We start from the raw sequence: 18,735 nt of genomic DNA, 5'->3' as shown, positions 1-18,735 counted from the left end.
AAAGGTTAAAACAAAAAAAAACTCCTACTGTCTCAGTTACTGCTCAGATTATGTGTTGGGGATGACTCTCAGCTTCTACCACAACAAATTTTAGCTTAATATCTGCTAAATCTACTAAGTTATACTCATGTTTGTGTAAGCTACAGTCAATTAGATTTGGGGGGGCCATCTTGAATTGGGTTTGCTCTTAAATATAATCCGTTTTAGATGCACATCCATTAATTGCTTAATGAAAATTTCATTAAAGTCCATCCAGTGGTTTATGAGGTTTTTTGCTAACAGACAGACAAATGTGTACACACTCAGTGACAGACAAAGCAGCGGGTGATAATGAAAGCAGGCCCTGACGAACATTGTTATGCAGGACACTGACAATAAATTCAGTTTTCTGTGGTAGTAAATGAGATGACGAATGGCATAAGATGTACGAATACAATAATTTAGAGGATAACATAAGACAGCCCGTAAATTACTTTTCATGGGTAGTGATTATCTACAGGAAGAAGGCTAAAGTTAGATCAACAAAACAACCAAGATAATGGCGGAAAAAACAACCAACTATCTATCCAGCTGACTGAGCAAACAAAGATAAAGAATTTCTAGTTTGAAGTTATTTTACTAAGAATAAAGTCAGATGTTGGGATTTTGGTTATAATTTTAACATTGCCTTATTTTTCTTTTATTATCAAAAAAAATATTTTATCTTTACTCTTGAAATTTGGACTTTATTTGTAATATTTCAACCTGTCCTCCAGCAATCTGTGTTTAGTTTCAAAAATATTGGACAGAAAAAAGGAAGCAAACACTATCCTCTTTTATTCCTTTTTGCCTTCAAGTGGCACGAGTTTTATGGAAAACACCTCTTTAGACAGAAACTGGATATGCTGGGAAGCTTGTGAGGAGATGAAACTATACTCTGTAAGCACATCTGGTAAACAAACTTATCAGTTCATCGAACATGTTGTGAGACGAAATATGATCCAAATATGTTATATCTGGTCTTGTTTTGGATCTAAGCTTTGCTGTCATGCTGGGTTTTGCATATGAAAGGCAACCTTCCTTAAAAAAAAACACTTTTTCAACCTTTTTCTGACTGTATTGTTGTAAAATGTAACATAACTGAGGCCTTTAAGAAGTGGTTTCATGGACGTTTTGCAATTTCTCTTGTTAAAATCAGAAACTGTTTTTTTTAATATGCAAAGATGCTTTTATAAAGTTTGTAGTAACACTTGTTTGTCCAGCTAATCAATGCAGTTGATCAGCGGTAATCATTTTCTATCCCTAAGCATTTGATTTGTTTTATTTTCTCACAGTTTACATGATGTTTTTTTTAAACAGTGTCGCTGCAGGATGCTGGATTATTTTTTTGTGGGGGGAGGGAAGACTCTGCTCAGCTTCGTTTCACAAGTACTTTGGTGTCATCTGCTGGACAAATTCAAACAATCTCCTCGAGCTCTGGGTCTAACAGACTTGTGTGTACAGGAAACCAAGCAATGGCAGCTACCTCGCAGCTTAGCACGGCGACAAACTTTATTAACAACAGAGGAATTAGCTTAGTATATCGACATTGTTGACTTAACGTGATGAAGGTGTAAGTAAAGGATAAAAGTGTTTCTAATATGTAATATGTTCCACACAAGTATTTGCCAGGACAAGATTAAAAACTAAGCAAACTTTACTAGCTTTAAATGATAAAAGAGGCATGCAATCTAGCAACTAATGGGTCTTGTTCTGCACACTCTGCTGCGATTACACCATCACTCCCACCTCTGCCGTTTATACACTGGAAATGAAGGCAGAATGCCTGGAAACAGATCCAAAGCAATGAACAGGAAGTGTGGCTGTTAAAAAAACCGTCCTCTTCCTCCGCCCGGTCGTTTTCCTGTTCACTGGATATCCCTCTCTTTTCAGACTTGCTCCTATTTATTTTTCTGTCCCGTGTTTCACGCCACGTCCATGACTGTGGCAGTCGAGGTGGTTTTAAAGTGCGGCCTTAGCATTTGTAAAACCAAACAGACGTTTCTGTGAAAATCTTCTTACAGTCGTGTGTCTCATCGGGAACCTCTAATGCGTGGTCAAAAACTTTCAAATCTGCTGTGTTACATTTGATTTTTTTTCAAACAAAAAAGGACATTTTACACAAATTTAGGTTTCTAAAGTTAATGTTTCTTCTTTTTTCACTTTGTCCTGTGCCCCTGACATCTCTTAAAATAATATTATCTATTGAATTTGGGTTCCGTGTATTTATCATAAACCATTAATATCTTACCTATTGTAGATAGTGCTTTAAAAGGTCTCAGTTTGGAAAAAATAATCTTTAGTAGTGTCTCAAATTACAAAACAGCCTTTTTGAGGTACTTTCTATCGTGCCTCAAAAGGTTTGTGGTGTTTCCAATTTCTTTGCATGAGTCGCTGGAATTTTAAATATGTTTGAAAAATTTACGAGCCAAATTTTGTCTTAGTATAATATGTATGTCGGCCATCTTCAATTGGGTTGACTCCAGAGTTAGTCAGTTGTAGATATACGCCCAGTAATTACTCTCTGAGAGTTTAAAATAGAAAAGAGTTTAAAATCTGTCCACTGGTTATTGAAATATATTGCTAAAGCTAAAAACAAACACATATGCACAAACAGACACACACAGACAAAAACAAAAACAATATCACCCTTTCACCTTCATCTTCAGCCAATAAGGACTCCAGTTTCAAAGATTTTATAGCAGCTCATGTGTAATGTTATTTAATACACCTTTCCGCCAGTGTCAGTTTTTATACCTGGACGAGTCATTCTGTGTTTGTCTTTGTCTGTTTCCTGTCCCCTCAAACCCCAGATGGTTGCTTGTCCTGAGCCTGGTTCTGGTTCTGGTTCTGCTGGAGGTTTCTTCCTGTTAAAAAGGAAGTCATTTCTTTCCATTTTCACCAGTGTGCTGCTCAGGATGGAAGTCTGCAATGAAGTGAAGATTCAACACAACCTGCTGGCTTTCTTAGATAGATAACTTTTACTGATTGGCTTTATAATGTATGTGAACGTTTCTGTACAGAGCCCTCAGACGACTTTTGTTGTGACATGGCGCTGCATAAATAAATCGAGTTGAATGTATTTGAATTTGTGTCTGGATTTGTTGCCTTCCGTGTGCAGAAAGTTCTCCTCTCCTCGTTTCTTTTTTTCTCTGGGAATCACATATTTATTTAAGTTCACCAAACATTCTTCGATAAATTCCCAAATCCGAGTACAGCTTACTTTTTGGCTGGTTAATCACAAAACTAGTCTTGACTGGGATGTTCACATGATTATCTTTTTTGTGGCCTAGTTACTTTTTTTAATTCATTTGGAATCTTTGTGAACAATTTTCTGTTCTTCTCAGACCAAAAAAACTGCTTTGCCACTGAAGTCAGTGAGTAAACGCTTAAAAGTCCATATCTTGTTAAAAGCGTTCTCTTTTTTACATGTTAGTTGGCACACGCACCATAGAGCTTGCTTTCAAGATAAAAACTGATTTTAAAAAAAATTGGGATTTGCATGCAAAATGGTTGATATTTGATTTCCTATTTGTCTTTGCAGAGGCTGATGGAGATGGCCGACGAGCTTAATGTTGCCAGTGGGTTGAAAGACGCCTGTGTGTGCTTTGGTTTGTTATTCCGTTCAGAATTAAACCTTGTTTCTCCAAACAGGAGAGGCTGTTCAAAGAGCTATCTGCAGCAGGTAAGATAATGAATGTTCACAACTTCTCCACAGAACTCCACTTTAAAGAAAAAGCAGGGAAGGCACATGGCTTGCTTTAACACGGCGCGCATGACAGCGGACGGACAAAGGACCATTCAGTTTTTAATGACATTACAGTGTGCAAAATGGGATTTTAGGTCATTTCTGCAACAGTTCTTAGCTCGGAAGATCTCGTTGGTTCGGCATAGAAATACAAAAGTCAGATGTTTCAAGTTGTTTTGCCTAAAAATCTTGGATTAACTCGTGTTGTTTTTTTTCCTCCCTCAAACAGGCGCCATATACACGCCTTCTGCAGCCGACCCACTCTTTTTTTTCTTTTTTTTATATATGGAACAGACTGTGACTGTGTTCCCTCTGCCATCAGCCAGAGTTTGAGCATTAAAGTCTTTAAAAAGTTCATTTCCTTCCCCCTGCTTCGCACTTTTCCAGCACCTCGGACGAACATGTAGAGATGGATTTTATGAAGCTCTTTGGCTCCCTCATCACCGTGTTGTTCCACCAGGGATCCGCGTCAAAAACCCATGGTAAGCGTTTCTCCTCGGGTTAAAACAGAAGAAAACTCTCTCCTTTTTACGCTTTTTAACGAATACCATACCTTTAATTTTATTTTTAAAAACATGAGACTCGTTTGGTTTTATTAAGGAAGCTTTAAAAGAAACACCAAAAGAGACTTTTTGGCAATTCTTCTGTCTAAAGCGAGCCGTTTAATCCAGTTTAATAGAAGATTTACGCACACGACGCTGATCTGAAAGCAGAAAGTACTGTAATTTAACAGGTCTGTTACAGGAATAACACGCCGTAAGAACAGCTTCCTACGATCTGTTATTAACAGCAATAATAGCCTTCACGCGCTTATGTAACTATTGCTCCACCAGGATTGGGAATAATCAACACATCAGTGGGTCATTTTGCTCACTGTTGTTGCGTAAGAGTCTGAAATTGGTCATATTTTGGATCCTGCCCTGAAGTGAACTTTTCTTCCTTTTACGTGTCCCACTAAGAAGTGGGATCCACTTTTCTTTAAAAAAAAAAAAAAGAAAGAAAGAAAGTGCCTGTAGACAATCAGTGTTTCCATAATCATCCTAAAATGAACCTAAACAGTGGATTTAGCTGAGCGCTGCAGTTTACTACAACTGGAGGAAACACAGATGTAGCAAAATAAGTTTTTAAACTTTTTAAAGCAATAGTTCAGATATTTTATTTATTTATTTATTTTTGGAGCCTGGTTCTGTGGATTGTATGTGAACAGTTAATACCTTACCTGTTTGGAACAACCTCAGTGTGAGAAAACAGAGTTTACACAAAATTTGCAGTCAGCTACACAGGTACTTACATAGTCTTTGATGCTACGAGCAGCAGCAGCAGCAGCAGCTAGCGGTAGCACTTCTGGTGCAGCCTGGAACACTTCCAGGACGAACAGCATATAACATTTCTGACAGAATTACTGTGTATTACAGCGTTCGTGGCGGTGTAAAGGATTTTAAAATTGGGTTTGCTTGAACCATTATCAGGCACTCTGTGCAACAAAAGCAGGTAAAGAAAATGGATAGATGGATGGATGAACTCTTATAAAGTTTTTGATATTTGCGTTGTTTCAGGGTGGCACTGGTCTACTTAGGTTTTAGCCCTCGCTCAGATTAATCATTAGTTTGTCAGTCCTCTCAGAATTAAAGTTTATTCCTGAAAACCAAGGCAGCACAAAGAGCTATTTACAGCAACTGTGATAATAGTTGTTGACAACCTTTCTACAGAACCCCATAATCTTTTCAAGATGCTTTCTGCTTTGATTTCAGTAATATATGTGTTTCTCGCTGAAATATTGTTTGTTGTTTTGTCAATTTTCCAGCCATATGGCCGTCACAAGAAGATCTTGGCAGAGAAAAAGAATAACGTTGTGTTTGTTATCTTCTCATCTCCTTGATGCTCACTTTGGTGTCCAGGGGAGAGAATCTGTCGACGTGGAACAGAGCGCCCGTGCTACAAGGCCTTCTACTTCCAGGACAGCAGGCGGAGGCTGACCTTTGACGATGCGAGGCAGTCCTGCAGGTCGGATGGCGGTGAGCTGCTCAGCATTGAGACAGAGAGTGAGCAGCGGCTCATGGAGAGGTTCATACAAGAGCTGAAGGTCGGCGACGGGGACTTCTGGATCGGGCTCCGCCGCAGCCCTCAGCATCACAGGGCAGGGAACACTGGTCCGGGCTGCCCCTCTCAGTACTATTGGCTGGATGGAAGCAAGGCCAAGTACAGGTTCTGTAAAACACAACAATGGCATAATGCTCGCACGGGAAATTACATAAAACTACAAAGCAAATGGTTGCATTTAGGCTGCGCATTATCCCATTTGAACCTGCTGTGACTCTAAACTTGTGCCTCTTATTTGCTGTAGGAACTGGCACTGGGATGAGCCATCATGTGGTACTGGCATGTGTGTGGTTTTGTACCACCAGCCCTCTGCGCCGCGTGATGAAGACGGCCATTTCCTCTTCCGGTGGAACGATGACAACTGCAGCTCCAAAAACAACTTTGTCTGCAAATATCGGGAAGGTGAGCGGACGCCGTACGTGCACTGCTGGGAAACATTTGGTACTCGTGAAACTTGTTAATTTACTCTTTTTTTGCATATTTTACAGAAAAACTGCCTGTATTTACAGGCGAGAGGATAACAGGCAAACCAGGTATAACACAGTGTACATATAATGCTGCTCTGGGATAGAAACAGCAAGTAACTGTTGAACAATACAGTCTCCACATTGCAACTTGTGGATCTTTAATTTTCTTCTGGTTTAAATGAAGACTTCTAGTGGTAAAAATGGACGTACTGTAGCTTCGAGTTGTTTACTTTGTGTCATCCACACATCATGGGTTGCATGAACTGCATGTGGTGTATTGTTTCACTTCAAGGCATAATTCAGATCTTTTGAAGTGGGAATTCTGTGGAACAGGTATAAACTGATATTGTGTTCAAAAAGCTGTTGTACATAAGTCTTTCAGTGGCCTAAGTTTGAAGAAGAGAGGATAGTTTTGATTGTTCTGACAAGCTAATGGCTAGTCCATGCGTGGCCAAGCACAAAATGGATTGCAGTCATTTCAGAACAAGTCCAATCTCAAAATTTCATGGTGGTTTATGAGAGCACTGCTTTATAATCCATTATACTGCCATCAGTTGCAAATTACAAGGTTATTTTGTCAGAAATATTGCAATATTCCTGCCAGAGGTTCCCCAGGCTGAATTTATTAATGCATGCAAATAACCATTGAATTGTATGTAAGAAGCTGTGTAATGTGAAATTGAAGGGGATATAAAGGTTTCTGGATAAACTGCTATGAAATGTTTTGAGATTGGCACCACTCCACTCTGGTATTGGCCGTTAGCTTGTCTGTTCCTTAAAAATTAAGCTCTTTTTTGTCTTTAAACTGAAGTCTTTCGAATCGCTATCTACAACCTGTGCGATATTATTTGTTCATATCTTTTCCACAGAACCCCATTTCAACATTTGTTCTGAAATTAAATGAAATTTTAAATTTGTTAAATTTGCAGTTGCATGATATTTGATTATTGAATCAGTCAATTTTAACAAGTAAATTAAACTGATTAAATTAAAAAGTTCTGCTTCAAACAAAGAAAAAGTTTAATCTCAATTTTGTTTTGTTAAGAATCAGCATAATTGCTCTTTTGTTTCATAATTTTTATTGTGACGTTTAGCTCATGATCTTTAAATTGTGTTTCTGTAGTTCCATCTCTGAGGCCAAGCATATTGTCGACAACAGAAAGCGGTAATAAAATAGAAATAGGACTTCCCGAGTCATCAGGTAAAGAAAGAAACTCATCTTTTTTTTGTTTGCTTTTAGATTTTTTTATTACCAAAATACAACAGAATAGTGTGCTCTTTATATCCATGTTTTAAGCTAAATTATCTGCTTTTCTTTGCAGTATCTTTGTCAGAAAACACGCTCTATGTGTCCTACATCCTCTATGCCACTATTCCTGTCCTGCTGCTGCTGCTGTTTGCAGCTTTTGGCTTCTTCTGCTACAAACAACACGCAAAAAGGTAACAACAGAAAGGTGGAAGATAATATTGCATGGATTACAGAGGTCTAGCCAACTTGTGCTCACCTTTCTCCAAGTATTTGAGAGGAGTTTGTCTTCCCAGTTCATGTGACCAATAGAGAATTTAATCTCCTCGTTTCCTATTTAGGAGGAAGAAAGAAACAGAAAGCTACTCCAGCAGATCAAAGCAGTGGATGTCAGCAGCGGCCGCACCTTGCCCCGTGCAGGGACCATACGCTTTTAGCGACGTTACCAAGCTGCCTCTGGACTGCAGAACGCCAGCAGAGATCGTGCCAAAATACTCCTGCGATCCTTCACATGACTTCCAGTGTGGCGATTATGAGAATGTGACATGTTCTGACAAGGAGAGCGGCTTTGTGACCAATGACATCTATGAGACCTGCAGAGGTCAGAGTCGGCGCTGCCGCGGTCAGACCGGATGGGTGGAAAACGAGATCTATGGATAATACTGTTGATTTCTATATGAGGTCCTCAACTACTGCGAACAAAAACGACTCAAATAAAGAGGAACACTTACTTTTCTATAGCCCTAGCGTGCTACATGTGCTGTTGGTTATCTGTGTGGTACGAGATCACTGAACACACGGCTGTGTTGGTGGTCTTATGTGGACTGGTTATCTATCACCTGTGTGTCTCTCAGGTTCTGCATCCAAAACATCTTGCATCTTTTTCCAGCTATGAATTCATATGTATGTGTTGAAAATAATCAGCCATGTCAAATCATTTAAATAAATGCTAATATTATTCAAAACAAATATTCACATCCATGCTAATATTATTCAGAGTTTCAGGAAACAGCATATCAAAGGAATAGTTCCGATTTTTTTGAAGTGGGGATTCTGCTTAAAAAGTTACAAACAATTAATGTTTTACCTGTAATAGATGCACAGCTCTTTGAGCAACCTCAGTTTGGAAAGAAAGAGTGTAAGGTTTCATTGGGAGTTTTGTTTAGCATTAAGTAGATATGTGGTTAAGTAAAGTGGTCAACGAGCTGTTCTATGGAGAACCCAAAGACAGTCAACTAATTTCAAGAAAGTCCAGCTGATTGCTGTTAAAAAAAAAACTTGGCTCAAAAGTGCAGATGTCACTTTGGAAACAATGCAACCATCTCATAGTATAAGTATATTTAATTAAACAGTTATGAGATGAGATGAAAATCCTTTTTAAACTCATAATGCCCATGTTAACCCTGCACAAGGTCTAAGATTAACAAACCTGTTAAATATACAGCTTCACTATTTGGATATTTTCTCATTTTTTGATTGAATCAATTTTAACATTTTGTTCAGTTTGAACCATCATATCTGTTTTGTTCTTTGTTTCTTTGTTTGTTTCACATCAATTCAAAATATATTGGCATTAAGAGACAGAAATAAGCTCAGATAAAGTGTACTATTTATCGTAGCATGGCAGTTTAAACTCATAACTTTGTAAATTTGAGGACTTAGTCAAAGTTGCTCATTTGTGAACAATCCAGAATGAAGCTACTCAGTCATTTCCAGAAAATGTCACCAGATTTACTGTGACACATGTACAAAAGGTTTAAAGTTAGGATCCTTGAATAGATCCCGTTTTGGCTTTTTGGTGTGATGGAGTGGTCCCGTTTGGGGACTATTTCAGCCTTGTATCTAAAGCTGTCATTCCTGTGTAAGCCTTCCTGTTTGGACCCTGATGTCACAGAACAGGGCAGTCCAGTCGGATGCACCGATGACAGAGGCCTGCTGACTAAAGAGGACCCCAGTGCTGTGGGGTTTTTTGCTGACTTTATATGATTGTGAGAAAAGCTTAAGTCCCCCAAACCAAACAGACAGTCGAGAGACTTTAATTGTGACCAGTTATCGCCTGACACCGAAGGGGAAAGGCAGTGATGTGTTTGCTTGTGTGTGTGTATTTGTCTGTCTGTCAGCACAATATCTCATGAACCAGTGGACAGATTTTAATGAAACTCTCAGAACTGAGTGTACATTTACAACAGATGAACTTTTGGAGTCAATTCAATTAAAGACGGCCACAACAAAGCAATCATAACAAACAGAAATGTGGCTATTACTCAGTCAGATGTTGAAGTAAAATTTGTTGTGGTAGTAGCTGAGACTCACCCTCAACTTATACTCTGAAAGCTATATGCGACATGCATTCCTTCAAGGAATGCTAAGCCTTTAATTTAGAACACGTGATTGAATTATTTAGTTTTAAAGTGAATGTGTATGCCTCTTATAAACTCTTGCTTTTTTTTTTTTTTTTCTGAGTATGCGCTGCGGGGCCTGTTTTTGTTAGTGATTTGGAAAGATGTAGCAACCCCAGTAAGGAGAGGCTGAATGTGTTCTTGGAGAAAGTTAGACAGGAAATGCCAAAAGCACATCTGGAACTCTTACATTCAGGAAGTCTGTGCGTGACAGCAGAGGCCTTCGGAGCTGTGCTCTGCTGTGCCTGCTTCGCAGTCCATTCTGTTCTCCTTTTTAAAGACTGTCACAGCACAGCATGAGGAGAACCATCGCTGGGTGTGTGAGCACAGGCTGGGGTTCGAGCATGAAAGTCATTTTCAAGGGTTTGGTTACAAGATGTTGCGGTTGCATTCCTTATTTGATAATAAAAGCATTTGTACTTGTACAACTATAATTTTGGATGCGTGTGAGACCTCACATGTGTGTGAGTGTAATTACTGAAATTGGTAACACTTAAGTACAAAGAGGAGCTCTAGGAGGGGGAAATGTGTGGCCCATGTGTCAGTTTTCATCTTTTGCCAACAGATGGTGCTGTCATACAGGCGACAGATAGGTCTTTTTTTTCCTGATAAAATGTCTGCTTTCATATAATGTTCCAGATGTTATATTAGGGATAGGCTTTTAAGGCTTTTATTTGCATTTTGTTGTTGTTGTTGTTGTTGCATCATTAATCTTAAGTTAAACGCGGCTAATAGAATGTGCGGCGTTCAAACATTATATTTTGCGTGGATTTATTAATTTATTTATTTTCCATTCATTCTTTTTTGTAGAGCACTTTCTCCGTGCAAGCAGAAGTCGCATTTTAGCCCCCTTTTTTTGTTGCATTTTTTATCTTTTTTAAAGCTAGAAGCCGACGAATGCTTGTTAAACACCTGCAGGGCGAAACTTCAAAGTTACCTATGCGTGCAATCAAGAAGGGCAGGCGAGCAAACAGATTTCAGAATAGCAATTTTACCGGTTGACGTAAGAGGTGGGTCTGGTTGTCCTGGCAACCAATTGGCACTGAAGTGTGGAGCCGCTCCGTGGCTCCGCCCCCTGTACAAATACCCCTATGGCTTTGACGTCAATACACGTCAACCAGAGAACATGATGCCTCTTTGCAAGTCAACTCGTGCGCTCTGTAGCTGATAGAGGCACCTCGAGCTGAAATATTATAGCTCTATTGTACCGGAGAACGTGGTGTGACGGCCCCGTGGCTCAGCAAATGGCCTGCCGCACTGGGGGAGAGTGTCGCCACATTGGCGTTTAGGCTGGCGGGGCGACACAGAAACCAACTTTGTCTGTTTTAATGGACACGCTTCGAGCGGCGGTAGCGGCGGTGGCGGCGGCGGGCGGTTTGTTTTCCTTTCGTCTTTATCTCTAGCTGCCCGTGTGAGTCCCCCCTCGTCCTCCTCCTCCTCCTCCTTCCCTTCTTCCCGTGTATGTGTCTGAACTCTTTCAGAAACAGTCCCGTTTAGAACAGCATGGTCATGGCTGACAGTGTCCAAAAACCGCTGCTCCGGGGTCCGGTCCGAGTGGGCTTCTACGACATCGAGCGCACCTTGGGAAAGGGCAATTTCGCTGTCGTGAAGCTGGCCAGACACCGCATAACCAAGACCGAGGTGAGTGTTCCGTCTGTGTGCGTGAACTTGTTAGCCCCCGAAAGCTAACTTGGGCTACTGTTCTGCTGAGTTATATAACTTTTATGCACTAGTTGACACCCCAGACATTCACAGGGGATAGCTAAATGCGGTCCACATCACACACTAATAGAAACTTTGGCCGCACGACTGCTCTAGCAGGGGGGCTGGTGTGTGTTTGAACCCTTCAGGTGCAGGAGCAGTGACTGTCTGCACGTCCATCCCCCTCAGGAATACCGCTGCCAGTAAAAGGTCTGACCGCCAGTGCTGCTGGGAAACTGTAAACATGCATACTCTTACTTTGACACCAGGCTGACATCATACACCTGCTCTCACTTCGATAATGACCCCTCACACTGCCACAGTGGAGCAACTCAAAAATCCGACCGGTGTAAACATGCAAATTGCACCGACTGTGTATCAAGGGGATGCAGCAGGAGTTGGTGGTCCCATTATGTAATCCAACTAATGATGCGATTTAGAGGTTTCTTGTCCCAGCAGTGCAGAGAGCGCTGCAGAAATCCTCTGGCCACACAGCTTTGGAACTGGAAATGCAAAGCGTTCTGCTTGTGCAGACGTGCATGCAGACAGCAATCTCCTGATGCTTGCTTTTGGAGGGGGGGTGTTCACACAAGTTTGGAAAGGGTTTGATGTCACAAACACTCCACACTCTCAGGCGACGCAGCAGGAACACAACAAGGATTGGATTTGTTTGCGTTTACTTCAGTCATCTCTCTGCAGACAAGCCCTCCTCGAGCAGTACCATGGAGTACCATGACTTTCTGTTGTAATGACAGAGGGACACAGGGAATTTACTGTAAACAGTGTTCACAGTTCGCAAAAAAAAGAAAAGGCTGGTGATCAGAACATAGGAATAAAGACTGAAGTTACACACTTTAATCTTTGCACTGTGCAATTTGTTTTGTCTGATTATACCATAGAAAAAAAACAAAGATTGACGTCACCCAGGCAAGGGTGGCTTAATGAATAGCAAAGGCAAGAAAATCTCTCTGAAGACTCTTATTCTGTTAATCTGTTTATTAAACCTTGTGAAGTGGCACAGTGTTTGTCTAGCCAGGTAATCTCCATCCATAGAATACCAACAGCTATGTGCACGTTTTCTTTTTTAATTCAAAACGCAGGCTGCTGTTTTCAGACCACTGCTTTGGTAGAGTAGGAACCACGCTGCGTGTTACAGTGGACAAGGTTAACTTGAGAGACGGGTTAAAAACTTTTATTTGCACCCGTCTGCTTTGAGACAACGCCACGACACGAGAGGCAAAGGCCTGTTGCGTTGGTTTAATAATAATAATAATAATAAAGTCTAATAAGCTATGAAACAGCAGATTTGGCTTGTGCACATGCGCAAATGTCCCTAGATAGTTGTATCACTTGTATGTGTAACCTACTTTTTTACTGACCTATTTGTCTTATTATGTACATACTGGAGCTTGTGGGCTTGCGTAGTTCTGGTCCATTCTCATGTGGGCCTGTCAGTCATCTCAGTAGGTCCTACATTTATCCATATATCTATCCAAAGTTTTTTCCTGTCTTCCTGTTTTTACTAATTCACGAAGAAGCTAAAATCTCACTTCATCTTGTTTTCTGTTTAAAGGCCGTGTGCTGGCAGAGTTAAAGCATAAATCTAGGTGTGTTTGTTTAGTATTGTGTCCAGTACAGTCGTTTGAATGTCAAAAGTGTTAAACTTTCACACAACAGACGTGTCCATTTGCAGCCAAGTGCCATGATAAATAATCGATTTCTTTAAAGGTTTTAATCCCACGTTGCATGCCTGTGTGTGTGTGTGTGTGTTGTGGCGAGGGAAATAATAATGGAGTGTTAAACCTGTTAAATCTCCCTCGACTGCTCACTGTTAAGCGTCGACCACTAAAAGAAGCTCAAAATAGATGACAGAATTCACTGTGAGATTAAATGCATACGTAAGGTCATCGCACAAAAAAAGACGACTGTCCTTTGTCTCGGTGATACCTCTGCTGTTAGACAGAGGACAGGGTAATGAAACAAACACGGGGGGGGGGGTCATTTATCAGCTCATCTGTTGCTGCAACATGCTGTTGCATGAGGTGGAAATGCACTGCCAACCTCTGCAGTTGCACATTCCTTGGTGATACGAACAAAGTTAATCTGCCGTTGATCGCTGCATAAAGATTGAGGATAAATTGAGTGTCCCTACGATAAGCATCCGGAGAACATTCTTCTGGTGATGCTTCAAAATTGCTGTGCAGATTTTTTTTTTTTTTCTCTCTCTCTCTTTTGTGTCATCTGATAAAGCTTCTAAAATATGGATCCTGACTTGAATTTTCAACAAATACTAACTGAGGAAAAGCCCAAGATATTGATGATTAGGCAAGCCAATAAAGTTTTACCTTTTAGAATGACTTTTGTGACTCCTCAAATGTTGGCAGTTTATTAAAAAGTTAAAAAAGACAATGTATTTCAGCTCAAAGCTCGCTGGTAAACTTTCATTGCGCTTGTTTAGCTTCCCCTCACAGCGGTGCAACTGCAGAGATCTGGGGTTTCCTGTTGTTTACTTCTCCTTTTGGCTCACGGATGCTTGGAGCTCGTCAGATGGCACTGATGATATTTTTGTTTGTGAGAAAGTTCGAAAGAGGGGTGTTATTATTGCCTTCGTACCTAGCAAACCTCGGTAATGAAAGCCTGTAATGTTTACACGCTCGGCGTGCAGCTTACATGTGTTTGTGTCTTTGTAAACATGTGATGAAGGTATTTACCTGTGCTGTACTTCTAATGATGGCTCACGTGTGAAGACTGTTTCTGGCTGTGCTTGCCTTTGCCGTTTTTAAATCAATCATTTCTGAGAAAAAGCTAAATATACAAAAAGATAAAAAAGATTTTTATTGAGTTACTGTCAGCATTAGGGTTTGTTTGAGTATGTGATGAGGTCTTCAACCAGTGGTGTCCAATCCTGGTCCTCGAGGGCCACTATCCCGCATGTTTTAGTTGTTTCCCTGCTCTTCAGCGGGTCTTCAAGTTCTGCAAAAGCCTCTTAATCAATATTTATTCAAATCAGGTGTGTCAAAGCAGAGAAGCGACTAAAACACGCAGGATAGCGGCCCTCAAGGACCAGGATTGGACACCACTGTCATAAACAATCCATCTGTTGCTTATCGTCAAATCTTTACCGTTTTTACTGATGTTTTATTTCCTCTGCAGGTGGCCATTAAGATTATTGACAAGACCCAACTGGATGCTGTTAACCTGGAGAAAATCTACAGGGAAGTTCAGATCATGAAGATGCTGGACCACCCTCACATCATCAAGCTGTACCAGGTGAGCGTTTAGCATTGGTACCTTTTTAATCGACAGTGGTTCACTTCGTTTGTCAACCTATCGTGAAAGATTTGAACAAAATTATTGATTTTTGGAGTTGCTGGTTTCCTCCTTCAGTTATTTGCTCCATTATGTCTTCTTGCTTTTATCTGATCTATTATGAGTTATTGTCTCTCAAATTGAAATGTTTGTGATTCTCTCATTGTGTATTGCTGCTAAGATAAAAGATTTAATCTTGTTTTTGTTTTTTTCCTCTGCACTGGTAATCAGTGCTTTTTGCTTTTCTGTCTTTCTAGTCCAACAAGCTAGGCCAATCAAGAGATTTTGTTAGAAATTAAATTATTTCTTGATTTTTGAGATCTAACTCGTTGCAACTTGCGGCTATACAATAAACTGCACTTGCGTAAATGAACAAAAATACTATTTTTATCTGAGATGATGTGGCAAGTTTAGCTGAAATCAAGATATGAGGCAAGAGTTTGATTCACAAGAAAAGTCTAAAGAAAAAGAAGAATAAAATAAATACAGACAAAAATGTTTGGGTTTTTTTGTATTTTAAAAGAATTGTTCTTAGAAAATAACTAGAAGGAGGAAATATTTTTGAGAACTTTATTCTGAGACCATTTCCTATTTACATTTTTTTACCAACCTTATTAATAATTTTTGCTGTAGGTATAGCATTGCTTTCAAAAGAATTAGTTCACTTTTCCTCAACTTTATCTCAGCTTGAGCTTTCTACAGCGTTGACTTAAACTCAGTGTTCCCTTTAAGTTGAACTGTTACACTGACTAAAAACTATTTAAATGAAAATGTATTCTTATGCATTGAATCTTATTTAAAAGTTCATTTAGCTACCTTATTTTACATGTTTTACTCTTAGACAATTTATAATAAATTTTTCCTATTTATCCTCGTCCCACAAACTGCGCAGCCTGCAGGGCCTTTGACGGATGTCGACATCTTTCATTTTGTTAGTTTGATCTAGCCGAGTCAAAGTCTATCTTAGCGAAGCCTGCTCGTGGTTTGTCGACAGAGATCAGGGGTCAGAATGAGATATGTAACGCATGTTGGAGTGAATGTGACATCTGTTTAGGTGAGGGGGGGAGTGTGTGCACAGATCAACTTTATGGAACAAAATTTATCATTTCTTCTTGGTGATCTTCTGTTCAGCTGCTTAAGCAGACGGAGCGTTTAAAGTGCAGAACTGATCCAGGTCATTTTCTAATGCTTTAGCAAACAGATGCTGTCCAGTAGAACCTGCTACTGCTGGATAGTTGGGGGGGGGGGGGGGGAATGAGAGCATGGTTAATGACTGACTGACTCTTGGTACTGTTTGTGTCTTTGCATGTGTTGTGCACTGCATGAATTGGTGGGTAGAGGTGATATGAATGAAGTCATCTTCTGGAGTGTCAGGTCGGACTTACTGTTTTGAAATAAATATATGAATCTGTTTTACACTTGCTCATTTTGCTGACTGTCACCTTGCACACTTAGATTTATATAGTCCCTCAGAGATGAGAATTACTAGCTCTTGTCAGTCGCCCTTGAGTTGGTGGGACCTTGGAAAAAACGTATTTATGTAAACATGGGTGGAACACTAGTTTTTTTTTGCACAATGATTTAGCTGAAAACAACAACAAAACCAAAAAGGTTCCAAATGAATCTGATAGAAGAAATCTACTTTATTTTTGCACACCTAATATGCTGTAGTATTACTTTTAATGTGAGTGGAAAAAAAGACACTTGTGTAAGTAATACTAGCTCAAAAGGTTTCTTGCAGTATTACGTTTTGAAGCTGAAAAAACAAAAAAAATTGAATAATATATTTTTGATTGGACAAAAATGGTCTCTTTAAATTATGAGCATTACTATCTGAGAAATAAGGATTTTAAGTTAATAATAAATCAATGACTTTAAAAATACGAAGTGGAACTAATCACTAACTAGAAAGGGAAGCTAAGGAAACAAAGCATTGATTTTTTTTTTCTTTGTGCATACCATTTGTGTGCTTTCAACCAATATGTTGTTCTACATATTGAGTTCATTTTGTCCTCTCCACACATTAGGCATGATATTCAGTGTCCATCTATATTTCACAAGTTTGGACGAATGATCTTGAGTTGTTTGTCTTCCATTTTGAGAATTCGATGTCGACCAATTGATCAGTCAACCAATTAATTAGGACAAATATTGTCAATCGGTATCCGCGAGATCTGAGCAAACCAATTTGAATAGCAGGCGAGTGCGTTTGTGAGAAGCAGAGTGTTGCTGCGTATGACTCAACAACCTTGTATCAATTAAGCAAAGCTTTGCGCAACAATCCCAACTTTTCATTGGGATTTAATTTTAAGGCACAGCACCAGCAGACTAAAAAGGAGGTTCACTGGAGTCTTTTAAAGGAACAATATCATCTACCATGGGAAATAGTGATATTTAGAAATCTGGAAGCGTTGTAAAAATTGTTTTGAACCTTTTTCTATTCATACTATTGACTATCACATCCAATTGTAAGCATAAGTCTAAATTTCTTCTGTTTTTTTGTTGTTCCTTTTAATGGTTATAGTTATGGGTAAAAAAAATTACAAAAATGCTTTCATGCAAAACATTTTTTCTGAAGAAGGATGGTTTATCCAAAATGTCACTACTAGAAATAAAGTTCTGCATGCAAGCTTTGTTTGGTGAGAGTATTGCTTAGTTTTCTTCATGTTTGCTGTTTTTTTCTGATTTGTAAAAAATTGACTTCAGCCATTTAAAAACCTTTTTACTGGTTTACTTCTATTGGGATTTTTGATTCACTGTCATTGATTATATAACATGTTTTTGGCTAATGTCATCATTAGCACCTGTCTAAACACATTGTTTTCCAACTTTAACGTCAGTTTTCCACTTATTTTTGACCTATTCAGAAAAGCATACAAACTTGTGGCTGTGCACTGCGCAAGCTCATTGATTAAAAGACAAGTTTAATTGCGGGATAATTTCAAGAGAGAAACGGATCGATTCATTCAGGAGCAGTGAAGTAATTGCATGTGTGTTACGAGTCCTGTGGCACCATCAGTCGATCCACCGGGGCTTCATTTTTACAGAAGTTGTATGTACGTCTGTTCAGTATTAGAGTTTCCAAAACTCAAAGTACGGCTTTGTAAACTGAGTTGCTTTAGTTTTTCATTTTGCAACGGTAGCTGAGGAAAGTAAAACTTGTTTTACCCACTGCAGTTACTGTGCTGGCTGCTGTTTGTCACAAAACAGCCTCACCACCAAAAAATGTATTATATAAACCTCCGGGTCCTGTTGCTTTGTTTAGAGAGTGTAAATACATGTTCATTATCTTTGCACAGCCACGGAGCAGTGCTGCAGCTTTGTGTTGGGTTATTTTGAAGTATATCATTATTTCTAACAGGCCTATCCATCCAATCAGCTTTGGTCAATTAGTTAGTCCCCTTCACGTCTCATAAACTGCGGTTGACCCCGTGGCCCAGAAGAAAGCCTTACCTAATGAAGATACACAAAGACACAAATTAACTGTGGACGCCTGTCTTGTTTTCCCTGTGTTGTGTGGCCTCTTTTCTGACCCCAGTCTATTATTTTATTTAATTTTTTTGGTTCACATCTCCCAGTCCTCGGATTCTCCTGCGTGTTCTGCTCTCCACTTTCCCTTTTGGCTGCTGGTGCTTGTTCTGCAAGTACAAATGTTTTCAAGCGACAAAAGCGCTTTGTCTCTCTGTACTTTCATTATAATGCCAGCACAAAATGAGAATTTCATTTGACTGCCGATTTTCAAACGAG

The 18,735-nt window shown here is 39.6% G+C and overlaps 2 protein-coding genes across 3 annotated transcripts in view; both read left to right on the top strand.

Moving 5' to 3' along the window:
* The first annotated feature begins 3,790 nt into the window (after positions 1-3,790).
* Positions 3,791-8,548, top strand: laynb (layilin b). Its single transcript, XM_017428962.3, has 7 exons — positions 3,791-4,248; positions 5,665-5,971; positions 6,111-6,268; positions 6,355-6,399; positions 7,457-7,534; positions 7,656-7,773; positions 7,921-8,548. Exons 1-7 carry the CDS (start codon positions 4,176-4,178, stop codon positions 8,237-8,239), a joined length of 1,098 nt encoding a protein of 365 aa, XP_017284451.1. The 5' UTR covers positions 3,791-4,175; the 3' UTR covers positions 8,240-8,548.
* A 2,933-nt stretch (positions 8,549-11,481) lies between these two features.
* The window catches only part of sik2b (salt-inducible kinase 2b), a 46,052-nt gene continuing 38,798 nt past the window's right edge, over positions 11,482-18,735 (top strand). For both annotated transcript variants that reach the window (XM_017429010.3, XM_017429011.3), the window contains exons 1-2: positions 11,482-11,619; positions 14,833-14,949. In XM_017429010.3, the coding sequence (XP_017284499.1) occupies positions 11,482-11,619; positions 14,833-14,949 (255 nt within the window). The remainder of the gene's footprint in view (positions 11,620-14,832; positions 14,950-18,735) is intronic.

This window comes from Kryptolebias marmoratus, linkage group LG2, assembly GCF_001649575.2.
Source record: "Kryptolebias marmoratus isolate JLee-2015 linkage group LG2, ASM164957v2, whole genome shotgun sequence".
Classification (NCBI taxonomy): domain Eukaryota; kingdom Metazoa; phylum Chordata; class Actinopteri; order Cyprinodontiformes; family Rivulidae; genus Kryptolebias; species Kryptolebias marmoratus.
Note: the sequence above shows the minus strand (reverse complement) of the source record. Positions and strands in the feature narration are given on the sequence as shown.